The sequence below is a fragment of the Pholis gunnellus genome (assembly GCF_910591455.1).
Source record: "Pholis gunnellus genome assembly, chromosome: 18".
Lineage (NCBI taxonomy): Eukaryota > Metazoa > Chordata > Actinopteri > Perciformes > Pholidae > Pholis > Pholis gunnellus.
The window spans coordinates 14,563,936-14,586,986 of NC_136545.1; the positions used below are offsets into that span (position 1 = coordinate 14,563,936).

The 23,051-nt window shown below is 41.3% G+C and overlaps 1 protein-coding gene across 1 annotated transcript in view; it reads left to right on the forward strand.

Annotated features, from left to right (window-relative positions):
- The window catches only part of znf462 (zinc finger protein 462), a 46,821-nt gene that overhangs the window by 17,770 nt on the left and 6,000 nt on the right, over positions 1-23,051 (forward strand). The window contains exons 2-10 of the mRNA XM_079178741.1: positions 4,275-4,525; positions 4,753-9,974; positions 10,637-10,771; positions 13,089-13,513; positions 14,854-14,972; positions 16,944-17,141; positions 19,839-20,079; positions 20,295-20,434; positions 20,704-20,927. Coding sequence (XP_079034867.1) covers positions 4,315-4,525; positions 4,753-9,974; positions 10,637-10,771; positions 13,089-13,513; positions 14,854-14,972; positions 16,944-17,141; positions 19,839-20,079; positions 20,295-20,434; positions 20,704-20,927 — 6,915 coding nt within the window. The 5' untranslated portion in view covers positions 4,275-4,314. The remainder of the gene's footprint in view (positions 1-4,274; positions 4,526-4,752; positions 9,975-10,636; positions 10,772-13,088; positions 13,514-14,853; positions 14,973-16,943; positions 17,142-19,838; positions 20,080-20,294; positions 20,435-20,703; positions 20,928-23,051) is intronic.

Here is a 23,051-nt window from a genome sequence, read left to right on the forward strand (position 1 = left end):
CCCCGGGCATTCCTTCTCCCCTTCTCCCCGAAAGGATTCTCTTGATATCCATGTCAAGGAACCTGGCATTAGGAGGCAACTTTGTTCAAAACAGCAGTGAACTGCCAAGAGAGCAGGGTGGGGCCCCGTGGTGAGGCTGTAACCTGACCCTGGACAACAATGGATCCCCTGGTTGCTCAGGGACATACTGGCAGCTTGGCCGGCTCACATGGAGCGCTGCACTGGCTGGCCAGTCGGGTGTGGGAAGCAGGGCGGGATTCCCAACTGTCTCTTGCTGGATCTCACTTGAAATTTGCCGTATCCTGATCAGTAGACAGAAATTGATTTTGGTATTAAAGCTTCATTTTACTATATCTCTGTTAAAAATATCTCTGTTGAAGCTGGTTTTGCAACACAACACAATATTGTTTGATTGGTTATTCTAGTTATAAGAAGTGACACTGGAACTGTTAAATGTTTTATTGTTCACTTAAACCTTTTAAAACATCTAATTAAACTAATGGCTTAATGGGGGGGGGGGGGGGGGATTGGTCCAACTAACACAGGACTTTCAACCAGGAGACCTGTTTGTGTCCCAAGGAGTTGTTGAGTTATTTTGGTGATGACGTGTTTTCTGTACTTTTGTAACATGTACGTTTTAATCAGTTTACGTGCTCATTTGAAGCCCAACCATGATGTTACAACTTAGTGGGTTTTTGCCCAAACCTAAGAAAGTGTTTTTGTGGGATTTCACAATGTAAACCTTGTGTTTAATTTGACCGTATATCATAGTTTGACTTGTTGGGCTACCGAGTGCATTCAAAAGGGACACTAAGGGGTCTAACCAAGTACCAGTATGTGACAAGTTGGGATGAGAACATGTTGATATTACGTGCCAACTAATTTTCCATAAATTTGGAATTTTATGACGAATACAGCAGCGGTACTCTCAAGTAATAAACCTCAAATACTGAGCTACAAGACATTATTGAGTTAGGGCACTGCAAGGACAAATATTTAAATTTGAGCGTGCCTACTATATGCCAGAACGGAAGACAATAAAATAGAACTGCACTGATTTAGCTTTGCACTCAATAACATTGTCAGTTTAAAAATTAAAGTTCAAAAAGCGATGCAGCAGAACCTGAGATATCACCTTTTTTTATTTCACGCATTCCTCTTTCTTGTCAAAACACGGCACCTACATCACCTATATGTATATATATATATATATACATATATATATATATATATATGCAGTAGTGCTCCCCAAAACCTGTAGAAAGACTTCACGTGTAAATTCAGCTCAGCTCTTTTTGGAAAGGCAGTGTCTGTATTTGCGTCACATTAACTTTAAAAATTTAATTTCTTTTGCAGACAAACTAAAAAATCTTTAGGGCCAAAGAAAAACAAATGGCCTTTATGGTGCACCATATTTCCTCTCAGATCACAACCATTTACTTTTACATTTATTGGCCTGCTTATTCCATTTGAGATAATATAATAAAATGTCATTATTACATCCATTAAACTGAATTTTACTAAATGTATAAATGCAACATCAGGCTGAATAAAATAAATGTGTTCTCTATAAAAGTCAATGCCCTAATGAAAAACACATAGCGGTGCTGTATTTATGCCACTCTCACTCTATAGCAGCTTGATAATGCTGCTGTTGTATGAATGTAACTTAATGAAAGCAGAAAATGTTGATTATGATCATGCTGTAGAATGATATTGATATATTATTTTATCAGCCATTGATGGATCATCTTCTGGCATTTCAACAAGAATATAAGGAGAACTGACGCTTCTGCTAAAATAGGATTTAGTTGGATTATAGACACGATTCATGGCGTATTGTGGTGTAGACGTGTTTCATTAAGAACAATGGATCCACAAAGGGTCATGCTGGCAGTGTGCACCATCAATCCTGTTTGAATATATGCAAAACATTTCTGTCTTTGCCTAATAGAATACACAAATGATTATGTGTTGTAAATATAAAAGCACTCAAAGAAGTGGCTCTCAGCTTTCAAGAAAATGTGTTTTCAATACTATGGACCATAATGTGTGATGTTCTGCAGTCACTCTATATCGTCAAGCTAAAGGCAACACATAGAGAAAGAATATCTAAAAAAAAAAAACAATAGGTTTATTACTTTGTCAGTACACAAAGGAGTTTGGTACAAAAGAGAAACACATAAAAAGTCGTTATATGCTGCAGCTTCTGTGCTGAATTGTTGTGCAGTGTACACAATGGTTTTTTTCTCGAGCTGGCATTGACATGCAGGAGTGGACAAAAAAAAAGAAAAGACCTGCCAATATATGAAGGAGAGTATGAAGAGAATGGCCATCCTGCATTCAGAATCTTAGGTTCAAATATGTTCATACCTGGAAGGTGTCCAAAGTGTTCATAAAAGCACTTTTGAATGTATTTAGTGGTTTGGGGATATAATCATTTTGACATATGGAAACATTTATTTGTACCACAGGGTGCACTTGGCCATGTAAAATTGCCTCATACTGTCAGGCCATAATGTATCTATGGAGAGTAATCAACAGACCCAATGTTTCCCACTACATAGCCATACCCATACCATTACAGATCCCCCATGTTAGTTGCATCTTTGTGCTTGGGCCATAAGCCGTTTGGATATGAATAGGAGCCTTGTTATAAATATCAGCTTTGTAGAACTCACAACAGTTCTTGTACAGACTGAGAGGGGTTGATTCAATTCCTCTGAAAGAAAATTTGATAAATGGTCGCTTAAGTTCCTTAGGTTAGATTTACATTTAACTCATGTGGTGTTTGAGAAACTTGTATCTCCAATAAAATATAGATTTTTTCTCCCTCCAAAGTAATGGCCTGCACCATGGTACGCACCTATTGTGTTAGGCAAACATAATGTATTCACCGCAGTTAGTAACATAGTAAAAAATGATAAAGTGTACCCTTTAACTACTTATCTCAGAACCAGTGTGAGCTACAAATGCGATTTGTGATGTTATATGGTTTGCGTGACAATATGACAATTGAAAGCGTTGATGAAACAGCTGTGAAATGATGGCCACATCATCAATTTCCATTTTTCTGTCCAAGTCCAAAGGGCAGAGAAGCCCACAGACGTAAAGCCTTCATCTCTCCGTTGATTCATTCAATCTTATTTCAGAGCAGTTGATACAATCTGATGGAATAGTCTGCTCTAAATACTGAGCTGTGGAGCTGCTCTCCAGCTGTTGCTTATCCCAAGGTAATAAAAATGGGACAAATCAGCCCATAATCCCTCCTCAGTCCCTCCATTGTTCTTAGAATGATGCTCTGCTCAAAAATGGGACCTTCTTAGTATTCCGAGTAACATCAGCATCTGCTGATTTCTCCTCTTTGTCATGTTTTGTGAGGCTTTCTATCGCCTTTTGTGGACAGCTTCAGTCGTTTAAGAGATTGAAAATAATTTCATTATTATATGAATTTGTGACTCTTTATCTGTGTGGTTTTGTCTTCATAAAGACACAACAGAATGTTTTGCTGTTTTGCATAAATGAACAAATGTGTCTTCTTTATTACATTTTTGAGAATATTACTTTTTGCAGTACTTCAGTGGCATATTTCATGTAGACTTGAAGGATCAGAATGGTTTATTAGAATTTCAGCTTTTATCTTACCATCTCACCACTCCCGTATATTATTCAGCATCAAAGCAATCATAAAGAAATTAATGCACAGTATTTTATTTCTTTTAATTATCCTAATTGAAAAACATCTGTCCCTCCAGTGGAATATTTCCCACAACGTGCTTCAGTTTGTCACAAATTCTTAGAAATACAACTTAAAGAGCTTCTATAAATCTAGCAGATCAGAAGGCTATATTTTGAACACATGATCATTTAAAAGCTTTGTATGTTTTGCTTGCCATTGTCTTACTTGTTATGTGGAAAACGTGCATCTTACATCCTGCACTTGATTATTCTTTGCTCACAGCAGGAATTGCCATTGGTAATCATCTTAGATCATCACCAAGCTCATTTTTATGGGAGGGTATGTTCGCTACCCTAAATATTGAAGCATTACGGATAGTATTATTCCTGCTTTGTAATAGCTCTGTACATATGAGTCTCCATGCCAAAGTAAATACCCTTTCACGTGCACTGTAAATGTCTCCTATGAATATTTTAACATAAATTACTTTTATTTTCAATCCCACTCACTTAATTAGACATGTATTCTGCTGTGTACTCATTGGAAAATACTGCATGTCCTCATGAGTTTTTCTCTTCTTTTTTTTTCTTTGCAGGTTTCCCTGATTTTCCAGGGAGTGCTCCCTTTTTTCAGTGATGGAGGTATTGCAGTGTGACGGCTGTGACTTCCGTGCCGAGTCATATGATGACTTGAAGACCCACATTCAGGAAGTGCACACGGTTTTCCTGCAGCCTGCAGATGCAGATGAGTCTGACTCTCTGAAAGACGAGGACGAAGATGAGGAGGAAGCAGAGGAATATGATGACAAGGAAGACCGGGATTATTCAACTCCTAAAGCTGGAATGAGTATGTCCACCACATCAAATCGGATGTTACAGTTTAATTTGTGGAGGATTATTTCTGTTTGTTTCATAGTCTTCATAGTAGGATGATTTTATGTTTTATTGAGGAGCATAACATGTATGAGTTAATGCTGGTTTTAGTGATTGAAACAACAGAATGTTTAAATAATAACAAAATGTTACTCATTTACTTTCCATCAGACATCTCACCTACTTTCTCATCTTTTTTAGGCCCCAATACTACTGACAATTCCAAGCAAACACCACAAAAGCAGACAGCTGAAAGCCTCCTGCCGTTTTACCAGTGCAAGTTCTGTGTCCGTTACTTCAGATCGAAGTCATTCTTAAGAAACCACACCAAAAAAGTGCATAATGCTGAAGAGGAAGATTCTGATACAAGTATCTCCTCGCAGAGCGCTGAGCAGCCCAGCTACACCATTATTATGCACAATGACAATTCAAAAGTGTATTCCTGTCAGTATTGCACGTACAAGTCTCCGCGCAAAGCAAGAATATTGAAACACCAACTAATGTATCACAGTAAGGTTCCTGCAGAGAGTGCTGGAGATCCTTCAGAATACGATGAGACCGGAGAGGAATCGGACTCAGCCGGTGGACTCATGAAGGGAACATTTGCCTGTGAATGGTGTGACTATCAGACTGACCAGAAGGACAGCTGGACTAATCACGTGGTGAAGGAACACAGTGACAAGGTCAAGATAGTTTCCTGCATTGAGGAGCTGGAAGGAGAGGCAAGTGCAAGCTCACCCAAACCAGATTCTCCCTCTTCTTCCCGTAGCCAGAATAGATCAAAGATGGGTTTCACTGAGGTTCAAGGAAAGGAAGAGCTGGAAGGAAAAACAGTAGAAAACATGTCCGAGGAGTCAGTCCCAGAGATGTCACCCTTTCAGTATGCAGTAACACCCAACAGCACAGGTTCCTCCATTTTGTCCAAGAGGTTTGCGTCATCTGACGTCTCCAAAAGTGTCGCAGAGACGGATGCCAACTTACTCAATGAAGAAGACTCTAAGAGCAGCTTAGAGAATGATGATGAAGAAGACTTGGGCGATATAGATGATCCCAGCTACACTGGGACCCTGTCAGCAGATGCAAAGCAGCTTTTAACTGATGAGGACAATAAATTACTGGAGACTAAAGGAATACCATTTAGAAAGTACATGAACCGTTTTCAGTGCCCTTTCTGCTCCTTCCTCACCATGCACAGGCGAAGCATCTCCCGGCACATTGAAAACATTCACCTTTCTGGTAAAACTACAGTGTATAAATGTGATGAATGCCCGTTTATTTGCACCAGCCCTCTTAAACTAGGCACGCACAAACAGAGCCACATATCTTCAGATTTAGACACCATGGACCTAACAAGTGATAGTCTAGACTCTCACAATGACAATGCTGCAGAGCCAGTTAATGGGGGTCATGTAAGTTCCAAAGTCAATGGAAAAAAGATAACCAGCACACCGAACGACCAGCAAAACCCTCATCGCTGCACACTTTGCAGCTTCTCTACCACCACTCTGAAAGGTCTGAGGGTTCACCAGCAGCATAAGCATTCATACTGTGATGACCTAGATCCCACTGTCTTTGAAAGCCAGCTGACTGACCAGCCGGACTCTGAAGCGGACGCTTCTCCAATCTTTCTACAAAAAACCCAGACCTCGATTTTAGGACTTGCCACCAAAAAGCCCTTAGTAACAGGGAAAAGAGCCAGGAAGTCCATTAATGACTTGCCTTTGGATTTGTCCTCGGTTAAGAAGAGAACTAGAATTGATGAAATTGCCAGTAACCTTCAAAGTAAGATAAGCCAAAGCCAACAGGACATGATCATAAACCTAGACGACATGGATGATGTAGATGCAGGAGAAAATCACACTAGTGCTGATACAGAGGGTAGAAACCATGACAATACAAACCCTGTCTTCACTTATAACACACAACAGCTTCATGCAAGTGATTCAATGATCTCTAACAAGGAAGGTCGAATAGGAAAAAGAAAAAGCAACCCTAAGTCAAAACCTAGAAACATTCCTATATCAATGACTCTCTCAGATGATAGTGAAAACATCTCTGCTGACCCCAGTGACGGTGCTATCCAAGAGAATGCTGATTATTCAGAGGATCCAGGAACTACACGATTCTACTGCAAACACTGTGATTACCACAACAAATCAGCTCGTAGCGTCAGCACCCATTACCAGAGGATGCACCCTTACATCAAGTTCAGCTTTAAGTACATCCTGGACTCCGAGGACCAGAGTGCGGTCTTCCGCTGCCTAGAGTGTTACATTGAATACACAAATTACAATGATTTGCATCAACACTACATGGATCACCACCCTGAAGCAAGCAATGTGCTCAACTTCAACCAACCAGATCTGGTGTACATGTGCCGCTTTTGTTCATACACAAGCCCCAATGTCAGGAGCCTAATGCCCCATTACCAAAGAATGCACCCAACAGTTAAAATCAACAATGCAATGATCTTCTCCAGCTATGTAGTGGAGCAGTCCCACAAAACAGGTGAATCGCAAACCCTGAGGGAAATATTAAACTCTGGCCCCAAGAATTTGAACTCAGCCACGTCAACCCCAAGGTCCTCCTCCAGCCCAGTGCCGAAAACGGTCTCCAAGACCCCTGAAGCCAGTGCTGAGGCAGACCCTCTCAAAGAACCTATGGGTGGCAATGTTGTTGTGTATGACTGCGATGTGTGTTCTTTTGCTAGCCCCAACATGCACTCTGTGTTGGTCCACTATCAGAAGAAACATCCAGAGCAAAAGGCGTCTTATTTCCGTATACAGAAAACCATGAAGGTCATCTCGGTGGATCAATCGCAGCCTGTTGCAAACTCTTCGTATAATCTCAACATGGCTACGCCTCCAAAACAACCAAGCGCACTGTATGGATCAGATGAAGAAATGTACTACTGTAAACATTGCGTGTACAGCAACAGATCTGTTGTTGGTGTGTTAGTCCATTATCAAAAGAGACACCCGGAAGTAAAAGTGACGGCAAAATATATCAAACATGGCGCTCCCACTCCCGGTTTGATGAAATTAATGGATGAATTGCAAATTGCGGCTCCCAAACAGTTTTTGAAGCAGTTTCAAAATAACGGTCACGATGGATCTAACAACACGAGCCCTAAACCTGGAAGTGGCGAGAAAGGAGAGGATGAGCTGTTTTTTTGTCAGCACTGTGATTATGGCAATCGCACTGTAAAAGGAGTGCTTATTCATTACCAGAAGAAGCACAAGGAAACCAAGGCCAACGCTGACCTTGTACGTCGTCACACTGCAGTTGTCCGGAGTCAGCGCGAGCGTGCGCAGATGGTTCAGTCGAGCAGTGTCTCTTCTGCCTTGATCCCAGCTCCTCCAGACCCTGAAAACACTACACCCTTGCGCTCCCTAAAGTGCAGACACTGTTCATACACATCCCCTTACGTCTATGCCCTAAAGAAGCATCTGAAGAAAGAGCACCCCACTGTGAAAGCCACAGCCATGACCATTTTACACTGGGCTTACCAAGATGGCATTCTGGAGGCTGGCTACCACTGTGAGTGGTGTATTTACTCCCACGCTGAACCCCAAGGCCTGCTGCTCCATTACCAAAGACGCCATCCTGAACACAATGTTGATTACACATACATGGCCAGCAAGCTATGGGCTGGACCGGAGACTACTCAACAAGGGGGCAATATGGAAACTAAACATTACAAATGCAGAGACTGTGCCTTTGAGGCCTGTACAATATGGGACATCACTAGTCACTATCAGGTAGTGCACCCTTGGGCCATTAAAGGGGATGAATCTGTGCTTTTGGATATTATCAAAGGAAATGGCCCAGCTGAAAATATACACCAGGCGGTTGCCAAAGAACATGTGTCTTTCAATTGCCAATCTGCTGAAGATGATGGCGCACAGGTCATGGTCACCACACCTCAAGAAAGCAATCCCCATCCTACCCACCCACGTCTTTCCATCTCAAACAATCCTTATCAGTGCACTGTATGTCTGTCAGAGTACAACAGTCTCCATGGCCTCCTCACTCACTATGGAAAGAAGCACCCGGGTATGAAAGTAAAAGCTGCAGATTTTGCACAGGAGGCAGACATCAACCCCAGTTCTGTGTATAAATGTCGTCACTGTCCGTATGTAAACTCCCGAATCCACGGTGTCCTAACTCACTATCAGAAGAGACACCCATTAGTGAAAGTCACTGCAGAAGACTTTGCAGATGACATCGAGCAAATCGCTGACCCAAATGACGGAGATGACAAGTGCAAAACTCAAAGGCAAGGCTACGGCGCATACAGATGCAAAATCTGCCCCTACACACATGGGACACTGGAGAAACTCAAAATCCATTACGAGAAATATCACAATCAGTCAGCCTCTGAAATGTTCGCTCCCTCTCTGACATATTTCTCCCCCGGTAAAGAATCAGAGCCAGTAGCTGAATGCAGTGCTGGTAATGTATCAAGCGCAGCAAAAGTCCAGGAGGTCAGTGAATTGGACCTTGCCCTCTCCCAGTTACCTATCAATAAGACTGAAAAACATGCTATATTCAATTGTCAGCTCTGCAAATACTTCTGCTCCACCAGGAAAGGCATCGCTCGTCACTACCGTATCAAGCACAACAACGTCCGTGCTCAGCCAGAGGGTAAAAACAATGTCTTCAAATGTGCTCTGTGTGCATACACAAACCCTATACGCAAAGGTCTGGCAGCGCACTACCAGAAGCGGCATGACATTGATGCCTATTACACCCATTGTCTGGCTGCATCCAAGACTATGACCGAAACGCCTAGCAAAGTGATAGCACCCCCGCCGCCAGAAGGGGAAAATTCAGAAATGAGTGAAGATTTGCGTTTGGCTGTGGAGAGACGAAGGTGTTCTCTTTGTGCCTTCCAGGCCTTCAGCAGGAAGAGCATTGTGTCACACTACATCAAACGCCACCCAGGTGTCTTCCCCAAGAAGCAGCACGGTAGCAAGCTTGGTCGCTACTTTACCGTTGTCTATGCCAAAGAACCTGAAAAGATCGCTGTCGGTACAATGGCAGAGGACGACAAGGAAGTGTTGCAGGTTCAGCTTGAACCCGAGCCGGACAGAGAGGTCGAATGGCTGCCGTTCAAGTGTCTAAAATGCTTCCAGTTGTCCTTCAGCACAGGCGAGCTGCTCTCTATGCACTACAACGATCACCACAGCAATGACTTGAAGAGAGACTTCGTGGTAGCGCCCGGACCTGAGGAGGAGGAGGACTCCGAGTTGTACAAGTGTACTCACTGTGAGCTGAAGTTCCTGGCTCTCCCAATTCTGGCGAAACATCTGTTGAACCACAATGAGGAGTTTCAGAAGAGGGCCATGAGGCAGGAGAGGAGGAGGCAGCTGCTCAGCAAACAGAAAGCCGCAGAACTTCCAGAGACCAAACCTGAGAAGGTGAGCAGAGATACGAGTCTTGAAAGAATATGAAAGAATAAGACGGGCATTATTTAATTTTCCTTTTTACAATTAATATCTGACAGCATACAATAACTCTACTATAACTCTTCTGATGCTACAGCTGTCATGGTACAGCTGTTCTTTGAGTCCTTTGAGTAATGGGCTCCCATAGTTTTGGAAAACAGCTCTAAAGAGCCATAAAGTCTCACTAAGAGTATTTTTAATTTATCTTAACAAGACTTTATTAGCCCAAAACCATTGCAGTTGTACTCAAAGTAGTCATATTTTTCCAAACAGAATAAAAGAAACAATTATGTATGTCATCGGGAATATATAGCAGTGATCATAATGTGTAATTAGTTAGTTTCATGATGAAATATACAATTCATCCTTAATGTTTATTTAAGAAACGTTATTGTCTCTAACTTCATGGAGAAAAGGTAAAGCTCACAGAGAAGAAATAGCAGTATCTTCTGACTGTGGCAAAATTTAGATTATACACTGTTATTCTTCTTAAAAGGTTAAATAATATATGAATATAATATAATACAAATCCTTGTCTCAAAACATTTTAAAATATGTTTTTAAAATATGTCAAAAGAAAATGAAAACTGAATAATGCATGTTCTTTTTAACTTTTTTTCTATTTCTGTTAACAGGAAAACCCTGTAAATAACGCTCCCATAGGATTCAGGTGTAACTTCTGCATAGAGATGCACCCGACCCTCCGTGCCATCTGCAACCACCTGAGGAAGCACGTCCAGTACGGAGAGGTCAAAGAGGGACATGTCAAGGTAAATAGAGTTTCTTTTATGCTGTTATAGTGTCTTATTTAACTGGGGATTTGTTACATTAACTCTGAAATGTTTTCAGATCAACTGCACACATGTCTATGTTAAACATATTTGTATAAAATAAGAAGTTAATGTAAATAATTATTATGATAGATACACGTTTCTATTTTATATTCATCTATGGCAAAATATTAAACAATCTTTTTTGGAAAATGGCATATGTTATTTTGTTGGTCTGTGAAATGCATCAAAGGAATACTTTCTTGCCAAGAGTTGGATGAGAAGATTACATCAATATAAAGCAACAGCCAGCAGCTGGGTAGCTTAGCTTAGCATAAAGCTGTAGTTTCATATTTAGTGTACACATTTTAAAGTAGTATCAATCTCGATATCTAACTCTCTGCAAGAAAGTGAACAAGTGTATTTCCCAAAATGTCAATTAATTGTGCAGCTACTACTTCACAGATCACACAAATGTATAGTATGCATTATTTATTTACAACAATGTAATATTTTACTTACAATACTCATTTTCCTCTGCAGTGAACTGTTTTACTGGACTTGGATTCTGTTTTTGTTTATAACTGATGGTGGCTTCTGGGTAGACAATCTGTCAGCTTCCTCCAGAGAAAACAAGCAAAGCTGTCCCATTGCAGCGGAAGGGGGTGGAGGTTGGGGGTACAGAGTGGTGCGCCATAACTTGTAGGGCAGCGGTGGGTAACCATTCATACATTGGTATTCCACTGAGCCTGCCAGTGAGGGGAACAGGCCTGAGGATCCAACGCCTCACCCAAACGGAGACCTGGTTCTTCCGTCACTCGGTCTTTTATATATTTAAGATATACTTCTGTTGCCATGTTGACTTTTAGGTATGTTCACTATGTAGGATCAAATGTTAGCCTTCAAAGCTAATGGCACATGCCAGGGTTATGGGTTAACTGCAAGCATTCATGGCCTACAACATCTCTAGCGGACGGAATTTATTGTATGTTTTACACATTGCAGAAGGTAAAAATAAACGTTGCTTTTTATAGTATCTTGAATACAGTTTCAACTCTAGAACTGCAGTGGTTCTGATAGAGTTGGATGGAGAGAAAAAACAGGCTGACAGTGCATTCAGGGCAGACTGGAAGGCAAGGTTGGGTCTGTGGATGCCACATCTTATTTATGGCTGCATGAAGTGCAGGGTCAGGTCCTTCCACAGAAAGAACGAGCTTCCTCAAGGCAATAAAAAAGTCATGGTGATTTTCTGCCTGCTTGTGATGACTACAGAAACCAGCCAGCACTCCAGTAGATGACGGAAGAGGAAACAGATGAAGGAGTTTTGTTTTGCAGTTGGTTCGTGTTGTTGGTCGATGTGCGAATGTGCAAGGTCTTCTGTTTTTGGTCTTCTATCTGTTTTGGTGTTTGACTAGTTTTTTATCCTCCCATTTCTTTCCAGGCATCAACAGCAACTAGTAACAATGAATCATTATGGATGGATCATAGGACTATATATATTGTGATTCACTTTGTTAAGAAGAGTTGAATTGCATTTCTTTTTTAGAGTTATACGGTTGAGATATATATTTTTAAAAAGAAGGTAGGAGAGTTAAAAAGCTCCTGGACTGATTCGAGGGGTAAGACTCAAATTTTCATGTCACATTCCATTTAGATGGTGCAACCAACTCAATATCAACTGAGTGGTGTGTCAGTAAATACCAGCAGACTACAGAGTGTTAAGTCAGGGTTGGAGTTGGCCCAAGGTATTAAGGCTTGCCTACGCTGGACTTGACAGTCATGTTTTTTCAGTCATTCGTTCGTGGACCAGAAACACTTTCATTAGCAGGCTCTGACTGCAGCTTAAAGTATTTTGGACAGGTGGTTGGCTGTTTCAGGAGAATGATTTAAATAGAAAGGCTTCCAGGTCAATGATATACCCCACATTTTGATCTTCAGCACAAATGGATCCAATTGACAATACAGTGGATGACTGAGAGAGTTGTAACTAACTGAAAATGATTGCACTGATATAGCGCAGAGCAGAACCAGAGGTGTTAGACAGATGCTTAACTGTTGCTTATGTACTGTTAACATGACTTGCCTGATTTAGGAAAAACACTTAGAGGCGCCAGACTCTAAGTGATACTTCATTGAACAGCCATTTTTTTGTCATCTGGTAGCTGATTGAGTATCAACATTGGACGATCCAAATATAATTGTTACCCTTCATCTTTCTCCTTATATTGCAGGCTTGTGCATCCGCATAACAAGCAGACTGCGACAGACAAAATGAACAGCTACTGAACATCTGAGACTTCTCCTCTTTGTTTTGCAGCAGGAAGTCAGCGAAGTCCCCCTGACCCTGCCTTCAGAGACCCTGACTAATGGCGACCTCGAGGGGGATGAAGCAGCTGAAACCGACGGCCTCGAGAGACCCGCGGAGACAATGATGGGTCCACCCATGGTCTCCACAGCTTCAGCTGGTGGTGCTGTTGCCGCGGAGACACTGGAACCAGAAACTAATGTTGTTGAAGGAAGGGGAGCGGCCCTCGTGGCTGCAGCGAGGGCCGTGGTGTCAGAGGGCGAACTGAAGCAGCGATTAGCAGCGGGGGGTCACCCATGTGTCCAGTGCGACAGAGTCTTCATGTCCATGCAGGGACTGAGGTCCCATGAGAGGAGCCACTCGGCCATGGCGCTGTTCAGCCGAGAAGACAAATACAACTGCCAGTACTGCCAGTTTGTCTCACCCTTCAGACACAAGTAAGTAAGAGGAGCCGAGTCTAAGAGTCGTCACTGTTTCTACAGTGGAGTCCCCAGAGTATGTCATTTGTGTTAATGTGTTGATCCATTTATCCTCTGTTGAATTCTGACTGTCCAGTTCCTTTCATTTGTTCTTTTCAGTAAGCTTAGTTCAAGTTCCTTGTTGATTTGGCAACAAGAAGTTCTTTTAATTTTAGTCCGGTGACGTATAAAAAAAGCAACATGACATGGGACGAGGGCTGCTGTTAGTCACACTCTCTGCAGTCTGCAGCTCAGTGTGGCTGCCTAAAACACAACGCTTTACTGCTGCATAGTATTTACTTATGCACATTGTACTGAATGAAATGCAGAGGAGGAAAATGAAACTAAGGGCATCTTGGATTAGCAGTAATTTAACACGGTTGCGATATGGCTATGGCAGAGGGGACAGCGAACGTGTCGCTAGATTACATGCATGCATCATTTCTTCTGAATCCCTCATGCATGCGAAGGCAATTTAAATCCAGTGCAGGAATGGCGGACTCCGCCACTAACAAATATATTGTTAGGTCATTATTGAACGTATATAACTGCATCAATAGAGTACTATAGCCCCAGTAGGAGGACATTTAAAACTCCATCCCTTCTATACCTTACCATTCGTGCACCAGCTGTTCTACAAATCAACTGGATGTTAAACTCATTTTGTACAGAGCACTATTTTACACCTTATTCAGTTTACCCTTCACGATCCCTTTGAATCCTCAATCTTTTCTAAGATTTCCTGCCTCCTTGGAGAGTAAGACAAACATTTCAGCGAGAGAGACATTTCGGTAGTGTGATTTGTTTTATCCATCACAGAGACACAGAGCGAGAGGGGAAGAGAGAGTCCTCATCTCCTCTGAGCTCCCAGGTGTAATCCCTCTGTACTGTATGTGCCCTGACCCAGAAAGAAGCCAAATTCCCATGCCACCTAGGAGGCTGGCATTAAAAACACAGCCGCTGTCCCCACAGGCGCTCACACGTTCACTCCCACCAAGGGATTGTGGGAAGATGAGTTCACCCCACGGCTCCTTGTTCTGTAGTCATTGGAAATGTGCCGCTGTTGTTTGTGAGGTAAACAGAATTGAGCACTTTAGATGCTGCTGAAGAAGGAAAAAAAAACGCAGTTGAAATCATCAAAGTGGAGGCTGTTGAGTAGAGCTCTGTCGCTTTCTTTCCTGTACTCTATTCTTGTCACTTTCTCTCCTGATCTGCTATCCTTTTGTCCTCGTTCCATCAATGTTTTCGTCATTTATCCTCTTATCTCATATCCTCCCCTCTGTTTTTTTTTGTCGTTGTATATTTTGTCTCATCGACAGTCTGGACAGACATGTGCAGTCTCACCACGGGCACCACAAGCCCTTCAAGTGCAAACTCTGCCCCTTTAAATCTGCCTACGTGAGTCGCTTGAAGAGCCACCTGCATAAGGCACACACAGGTAAAAAACAATAAAACACACACACACATCAAATCCCATTTTACAGCTGTATCCATGGCTAACAAGGTATTACCGGGTCAGAATAGCAGCCTCCTGTTTATCATCTTCCACATAAAGATGCTGTGCATGATTTAGCTCATCCTGCACAGTGTAACCAATGGACTAGCTGGAGGAGCAGCTTCACCCAGTACATTAGATACACCTAATTAAGCACATACAAAAGAATCATATTTGGATTTTTAGCACAATTAACCCAGATGAATTTATTGTTAATATTGTTTATTTGGGAATGTGGAGATGAAACCCTCAGCATGTTACAGAGGTGAACGCTGACAGGTGTCTTCAGTTAGATGTGGTTCTTTGCCTGTGATCAGTTTTTTGTTGTTATTGAGGGAGACAGACAGCAAAGTCATAGACATTCAAGCAAATGTAAAAAAGCTCCACTTCAGAAATCAATACATGAGCAAAAGAAACTATCTCAAAAGTGGCCAACTAGATAGGCCAATTATCAAAAAAGCTTTAGAGTGCTCTTAACTGTTCTGATTGGAAAGAACAAGAAAAAGCAAAAAGAGTTAGCCTGACAGCTGCTGTGGATAATTGGCACAAACCAATTTTGAGTTGCAATTACATTTGAAAAGTAGAGTTTGGTGATGTTGTTGATTGATATAAACAATCTGCTTTTTTTTTAAATATATTTTGTGGCTCAGTTCCTATCATTTGTGTCCTTGCTTTCAGTCCAAAAAGCTTAAGATACTTTGTATTGATACACCCACAGTACAACTCCCCGTGCGTCAAATACCGCGGTTTGGTCAGTGCTCCTCTGTGCCTTACACCGACGCACATTGTGCGTGAATGTGACGCACTGGGCTTGCAACTAACTTTTTGGTTGGGGGGGGGTTCAAACAAACAGAACTTTCCTCCAGGGGACCGATGTTCATGTCCTGTGCAAAACTAAAAGTGAAAGTTGACATTTTGTCACATGAGTTGCTAGTCGTGTGCGAGTCCTTCGTCACTCGGTTGTGATGAAAGTTTTTATTCAGTGACGTTGTTTTCTTAAACCTAACTAAGTGGTTTTGTTGCTCAAACAAACTTCCTGTTTGAAATTTGGAAGCACTGACCAAGCTGCGTTATTTGACGGATTGGGGTGAGAATGCATTGAACATTCCAGAGCTATTTTATTCCAAACATGTTCTTAACATAAATAGTTCAAACAGGAAGTAGTTTTTACTTCTGGTAAGATTATGTTACTCTCCTCAGGATGCTGCCTGCATTAGATTGTTAAGCAAATATATTCAAGAGCTACAGGTAGAAAGATGCTATAAATCCCCCATGGGTACATTCAAAACTCTACAAAAGCTGCCAGAAACACACACGGTCGCCAGCGCGGCATCAGTGCGGTCATATATTGTAAAGGCATAAATCACAGAAAGTGTTTAGTATATATGACTGTAATTTGTGACTGAGATTAGCTGTAGGCATTATATGAAATACTTTTCTTTATGCATGGCTCATCAACTTGCACAAAGCTTGTGATTATGAAACAAAGTGCCTCAATAACAGACTCGCCTCCCTCTGGCAGTGTGAGACTACAGTACATCCATGTTTACATTCAAGGCTTAGTCAACTAGAATAATAGTTGTTTGACAGTGTAGTAGAATGTAGATCATGTTTATGTGCGATACCGCAAGACGTTTCTAATAAACATTGCAGCTCGATATTCTTTTCCGGCAAAATTACGCTTATTGGTCCAAGAGGAGTCCTAAAAGTGACTTATTATGTTACAGATTGGCTTAGAGGGGAATAGCTTTGGCTTAGAGGGGAATAGCTTTGTTTGTGGTGGAGGATGTGTTTATTATCAAGGATCTTCAACCATTTACAAGTCTTTTCAGATTCTCAACTAATACTGCCTTTGTACAGTACATTTCCTTTCGCAGCCATGTTGTTGACTTGTGTTTCTTGATTTCCCTCCAGGTGAGCAGTACACATACAAGTGCTTGTCTTGCCCCTTCTCCTCTATGACCATCAGCCAGCTGAAGGAGCACTCTCTGAGAGACCATGGAGAGGCCCTGACCCTCCCCAAACTCCGGGCTGCTACCCAGGCTGCTCATGGCGCCCTCAGGCCCTCACGGCTGGCCAGTAACGCAGAGCTGAATCCCTTGGCCCTGGATGGTATGAGATCCTGCATTATGTCATTTTAGTAGATGTATGATCTATGTGATCCTATGATGGGCTTGTCAGGCCAGATCTTGAAAATCTCAATTGAGCATCAAAGCAGAATTCATTGTAATACAGAAGAGAGTTTCTTTACTTTGGAGCCAAGACTCTGAGTGGTGCTTATATCATCTTATCTACTATTAGAAAATATCCCAAAATAGTTATGGTTTCCCACATTTAATTTGCCATCATCATTATATATATATCCTCACATTTGACAAGTTGAAACCAGCAATTGTTTGAAAAACGACAACGTCGAATATCAACACACAGTAGATGCTGATTCATTTAGCTGTTGATTAATTGACTAATCATTTCAGATCTAGCACATACAGTACCTGTTTACAGCCCAGGTGGGTTTTTCATACTATTAATGTAACTCATTCAATTTCCTATGAATATAGAAACGCGGCAGTCAGGGTCAATAATTAAGTGTCATAGCCTTTGGGAAAGTATTGTGTGCACGGGTTGAATAAATAACGTCAGAATCTACGCGTTTGACTGCCTAAGCCACCTTTGATGTTGATTCTGACACCTTTCTTTTACGGAATATGTTCTATCAAAGAGGCACCTTCACCGTAGGTTGGTGCAGAACCCATCTCCTTGATGTGATGCCATGTTTTTAGGTGCTTTAGTGGCCGAGCATTGCACAGCTTGCAGACTGTTCTTGGCAGCAGCTGTCACCTTGCTGCTGGAGCTGTGGAATCTTCCCTGGAGCTGAAGCAGGGCAGCATTCCTCAATGCACCAACCACCACTGTCAGCTGTGCCCTACCAAGACAAGTGAAGCATTGAGAAATAGCAGAGCTGACATATTGAATGTCTCTCTACCGTGCCAAACAGGCTACCTTCAGTCAAATGTCTTAAATTCCGATATTTGAAGTGGAATAGTTTGTTTTGAAAGGATTAAGATTTGATTGGCGCTAAAACTATGAATGTAAGACCCAGGTTCTTTGATCTCCAACCCCATCCTTACTTTTTTATGCTGCTTTAAGGTCAGCCTTTACATTTATTCAAGCTGTTCTTCTCCTCCCCTGTCTTCTCCAACTCCTCACAGAAGTATTGCTCCTCTCATTTATGCGACGTAATAGACAGCTCTGGCCCTTAATCCTTTCAACAAGACACATCGCCACCTTACGACAGAATTCTCTCCCCATCTGCTATCTCATCTCCTTACATCTCCACAATGCAGAGAGGATATTAAAAACATGAATCAACTGTGGCATTGTTTGATTTGTGTGGATTCCTCGGTCTCCTCTGCAAAAGTGAGAAACTGGATCTCAAGCATTTTATAAAGTAAAAGTTTTTTTTTTCCCAATTCTTTACTCTGAGTGCTGAATGAGGCATTTTTCACATGGATAGATATTCTATTAGTGTCACTGTGGTTTATTTATTGATGTGTTGGAGGCTCAAAGTAGGGCGAGAAGATGAGCTTGCTCACTGATATTATAGACTCTTGAGAAAGGGAATGAGGAGGGAAAGAGGTAGGGGATAAATGATGACAGTCATAGCAATACATCTGTATCTGTGAGGGGGGGGACATTTGATTCGTAATAGTCATATCTCCTTAAGAGACCAAAAAATCAACTGCTGTCTACTGATAGTCTTTCATTAAATATGTATGTGTACGTGGAGAAAATGTGCATTTTCTTTTTAAAGAACTCATCAGACAGCGCTCATTAATAGAACAGAAGAGGCAGATGAAAGAGAAGGTACATAAAGTAGGTTAAACTCCATCCTGCTGTGCAAAAATGTGCATCGGAATAACATGAGTCTTAGCTGCACAGGGACTCTCGTGGATTGAAAAACAAGTGCCCAAACCCTAAAATATTATTTTCATTCCAGGGATGATGTGTTCTTGTTAGAGTGGATACTTCCTGTCTAGGTCTTAAAAAATAATCATGAAAAGAAGAACGTACAAATTTACTGGTAGCCTGTACACATGTTTGTGCAATGCGAAAACATTTCTTCATCAGAAATATCTCCAGACAAGAGGTGGATGACGTACACAGATCGTAAACTTGAGTTAAAGTACAATACAACAGTATTGTACTTCATTAGGAATTTAAATTGCCTGCATTGAAAATGAAAAAAAAATCAGAAGTACTGTGCCCCTGTGACTGATGTATAATTAAATGTGACATTAGATTGTTAATACTGCATCAATTTTAAATTACTATTTTATTGTTGTAGCTGGTGGAATTGGAGCTGGTTTTTCACCTTTATGTACAGTTAAGTAGTTTAGTCCAGCGCTTCCCAACCTACGGGTTGGGTCCAAAGGATGAAAAGATACATTTGAGGGGTCCTGAGATGATTAATGGGTTACAAAAGTAGAAAGTTCAGCTACATAAATCTGCATTAACTTCTGGGACTTTTCTCTAATCTTTGCCTTTTTTGTGGAATATTGGAGAGTTTTACCTTAGTGGCCGTCGAACAGCATTTAAATGAAACTATGTGATACGTTTAGAGGGAAATGTCTCTTTGGTGGAACTGCTAACAATTTATAAACATCTAAGAACATGGCAAGGAGCCCCAAGTAGATGCTTTAATCTATAGCAATGCATTGTATTTTAGAAGCTGTTCCATATTCACTTGATTCCAAATTGTTTGTTCCAGACAACAAGTTTCTCTCATTTCTCTGTCCCTCTCTTAAGATCCATCGTACCTGGAGCCAGCTGATGTTCGCCAGCAGCTTAGTCATTACCAGCTGGCATCTCGCAGTCAGATGTCTTCTGGCTCAACAGTGGCTGATAATCGACCAGACAGCGTCCTGACTTGTGAGTTCTGTGAGTTCAGCTCTGGATACATGCAGAGCCTGCGTCGGCACTACAGGGACCGCCACGGTGGCAAGAAGCTCTTCAAGTGCAAAGACTGTTCCTTTTTCACCTGCTACAAGTAAGTAAAGACTTCAGCAGAGAAAGATAGGAACGCGAATGATGTGTTGTACACTATAGGCTGTTTATGTGAGTTTGGATGCTGCAGACTTTATGCAAAATGTATTAACTATGTACGTTTATTATTGTAAAATAACGGTAACATATATACTAGCACTGGATACATTTCCCTCAATAGTTAAATGATCCTTCTCTCTGTCTCTGAATCCATCTCAGGAATACCTTCACCATGCATGTGGAGGCCGGTCACAACAACAATGCACCTGACAGCCTCCCTAAAGACCTGCGCTGCCCTCTCTGCCTCTACCACACCAAACACAAGAGCAATATGATTGACCACATTGTCCTGCACCGAGGTACACATCATGCAGAGTGGAACTGGGGACATTTACTTTGAAAGGCATAGTTCAACATTGTGGGGACTCATTAGCTATTTTGGTCTCTTGCTGAGAGTTAGATGAAGAGAGTTTAAAGACAGGAAATGGAGAACCGGCTCGTATTCTTTTGGCCGAGTGCAGTAAGTTGTTGGGATCTTGTCTTCACCGCAAGGTTCCCAGGCAACCAGCAGAGCTATTTGTTTACTGAATAATTAAAGCAGTTTGCTCTTTCACTCTTCCTCCACCAGAGGAGCGTGTGGCTCCACTGGAGGTCAGTCGCTCCAAGCTGTCGCGCCACCTGCAGGGCCTCGTGTTCCGTTGCCACAAATGCACCTTCACGTGCTCCAGTGACCAGAACCTGCAGCTGCACCTGCAGAAGCACGCCGAGATCAAACCCTACCAGTGCCAGCTCTGTTATTACGACAGCAGTCAACGGAGCCAGCTAGAGGAGCATCTACGCCTTGAGCACAAGGTCAGCGGGCGTCCATATATGATACATTTAAGTATAGCTACATTTAAATTCATATACCTCACCTAACTGAATTCCACAGTATATTTAGAGACTTTCTGGCTTATCTCCAGAGAGTCTTATCGAATGTGGTTTACTCATAAGAACATGTTTTAATAATCAGTCTGCTTAATGGCTGTAACATGATATATTTACAGCTGATACACTCAACACAAGCTGTGCAATTCATTCTATATGGCCTTTGCTGGTTTTATGGGAAGTTGTAAGGCCTGTGCCAATCAACTGTCTATATTCACAAAGTGTTAGGATATCATGGCGAATCCAATTTAAAACTCCCAAAGTAGATGTAAAAACAACTGAAAACCAGATGCTGCAGAACTTTAAAAAAACAGATTAAGTTTTAGAAAGAAATTACATATATGTTCAGGCAAGCAAAAAGAGACTAAATGACTTGTTTTCACATTTTGAAGCGATGCCGTGCAGCAGGTAGCATGAAGATGCCCTTACATTAGAACAGCAACAAGTGCAGCAACAGCAGAGGAAAATGGTTATTTGGGGATTTTAGGTTCACCCAAACTTCAGTAAATGCTGGAAGCTCTTTGCCTAGCATGTTCACCTGTTTAAAACAGGTCAAATGACAAAAAGAAATCCCACTTTGAATTTAGGCAAGAAAAACATTGTCAATGATTCCATCGCAGCTTTCATTCATTGTGATGTAATTTCTTGAACATGTATAATAGAACTTTATTACATGAGAAGTTATCAGAAGATTCCAATAGCAGTGGGCCGTAAAGTCAACCAGGAGTATGAAAGTGTGTCAAAGTTTTAGAATTCTTGAAAGTGAATATTAACATAAGAATATTCTACATCCAGGAGGGAAAAGGTTTTGTCTCTCAGTCTGTCTTAATGAGGGTAATTTATGAGATGATGTGAGAAGGCAGATGGTATTTTACAAGTTTAGAGTACATTAAACTAAAAGGGCACACGTCTATCGTTTTTCAATTCTTAATTTAACATGACTAGATCCTTAATTTCACCCAAAGCATGCTGGGATAAGGTCCATCCCTTGTGTTACCTGAAGGACTAATGAATGGATAGCCTAATTAACATGGTACATTTACAGATAATAAAGAGAATTTACACATGTCAAGAGGTTGCAAAATCAAGAAATTTGCTTTCGTTTAGTTTACACTAGGGACTGTGAAGAGAAGAAACGCAGTATCTTTTTACGTGCATATTATTATTACTATTATACCTTTCTCATTCAGTTCATCCTTTGAAAAAGAATTGGTGCTACTTGAGATGTTATGCACTGTAGATCAAGGTCACAGTTACTACAAAGTTACTGCACATCAGACAGATACGTTGGATTAGAACCCAAAAATGAACGAATCACCCGCACTGTCAATCACTCACTTTATTTACGATCCTCAGACCTTCATCGTATAAAATCCAAATAGACAAACAGCACCGGTACGGAAACAATACTGCTGGCACCCTCCTTCCCTGGTTAGGTTTACATATATGGTACCAATGCTGTTGTCTATATGAATTTATTATAATTGTAATGAAGGTATGTAGAGCAGAAAATCATAAACAAAGTCAGTCCAAGTGATTAGCAGTGTGCAGGAGTTTTTGGTCCTTTCATGTGTTGCTGAAGGTCAAAAACAGTCTAGAAAGCAATGAAGGCAATGCAGAATTTTGTTTTTTTTGCCATCAAGGTTATGTAAATATGTGCTTCAATCTGGTAAAAGATTTATTGTCAATTGTTGAAATGCAGTTTAGAGGAACAATAAGAGAGCAGGGCTCCTTCTGGGTGAGACAGAGAGCCTATTCATGGTAAGAAGAGTGAAAGAGCCGACATTGCCTCTGCTGGGAAGGATGCTGCAGTCCTCAGGGAGTGTGGGAGGAGGGAATTGCTCAGACAGAGTGACATCATTTGCAACAGGATGCTTTATGCAATGAAATGAGATGGTTCTGTCACCAAAATATTTCATCTTCTTTGTTAATTTTTTTGCTCTTATGCTGCATTGTACAGTAAACAAATACACGTCGGGTCTGAGAGAAGTTAAGTTTTAATATATTAACTTTTTAGTTTTTCAAGGACAAATGAAGACCTAAAGACAC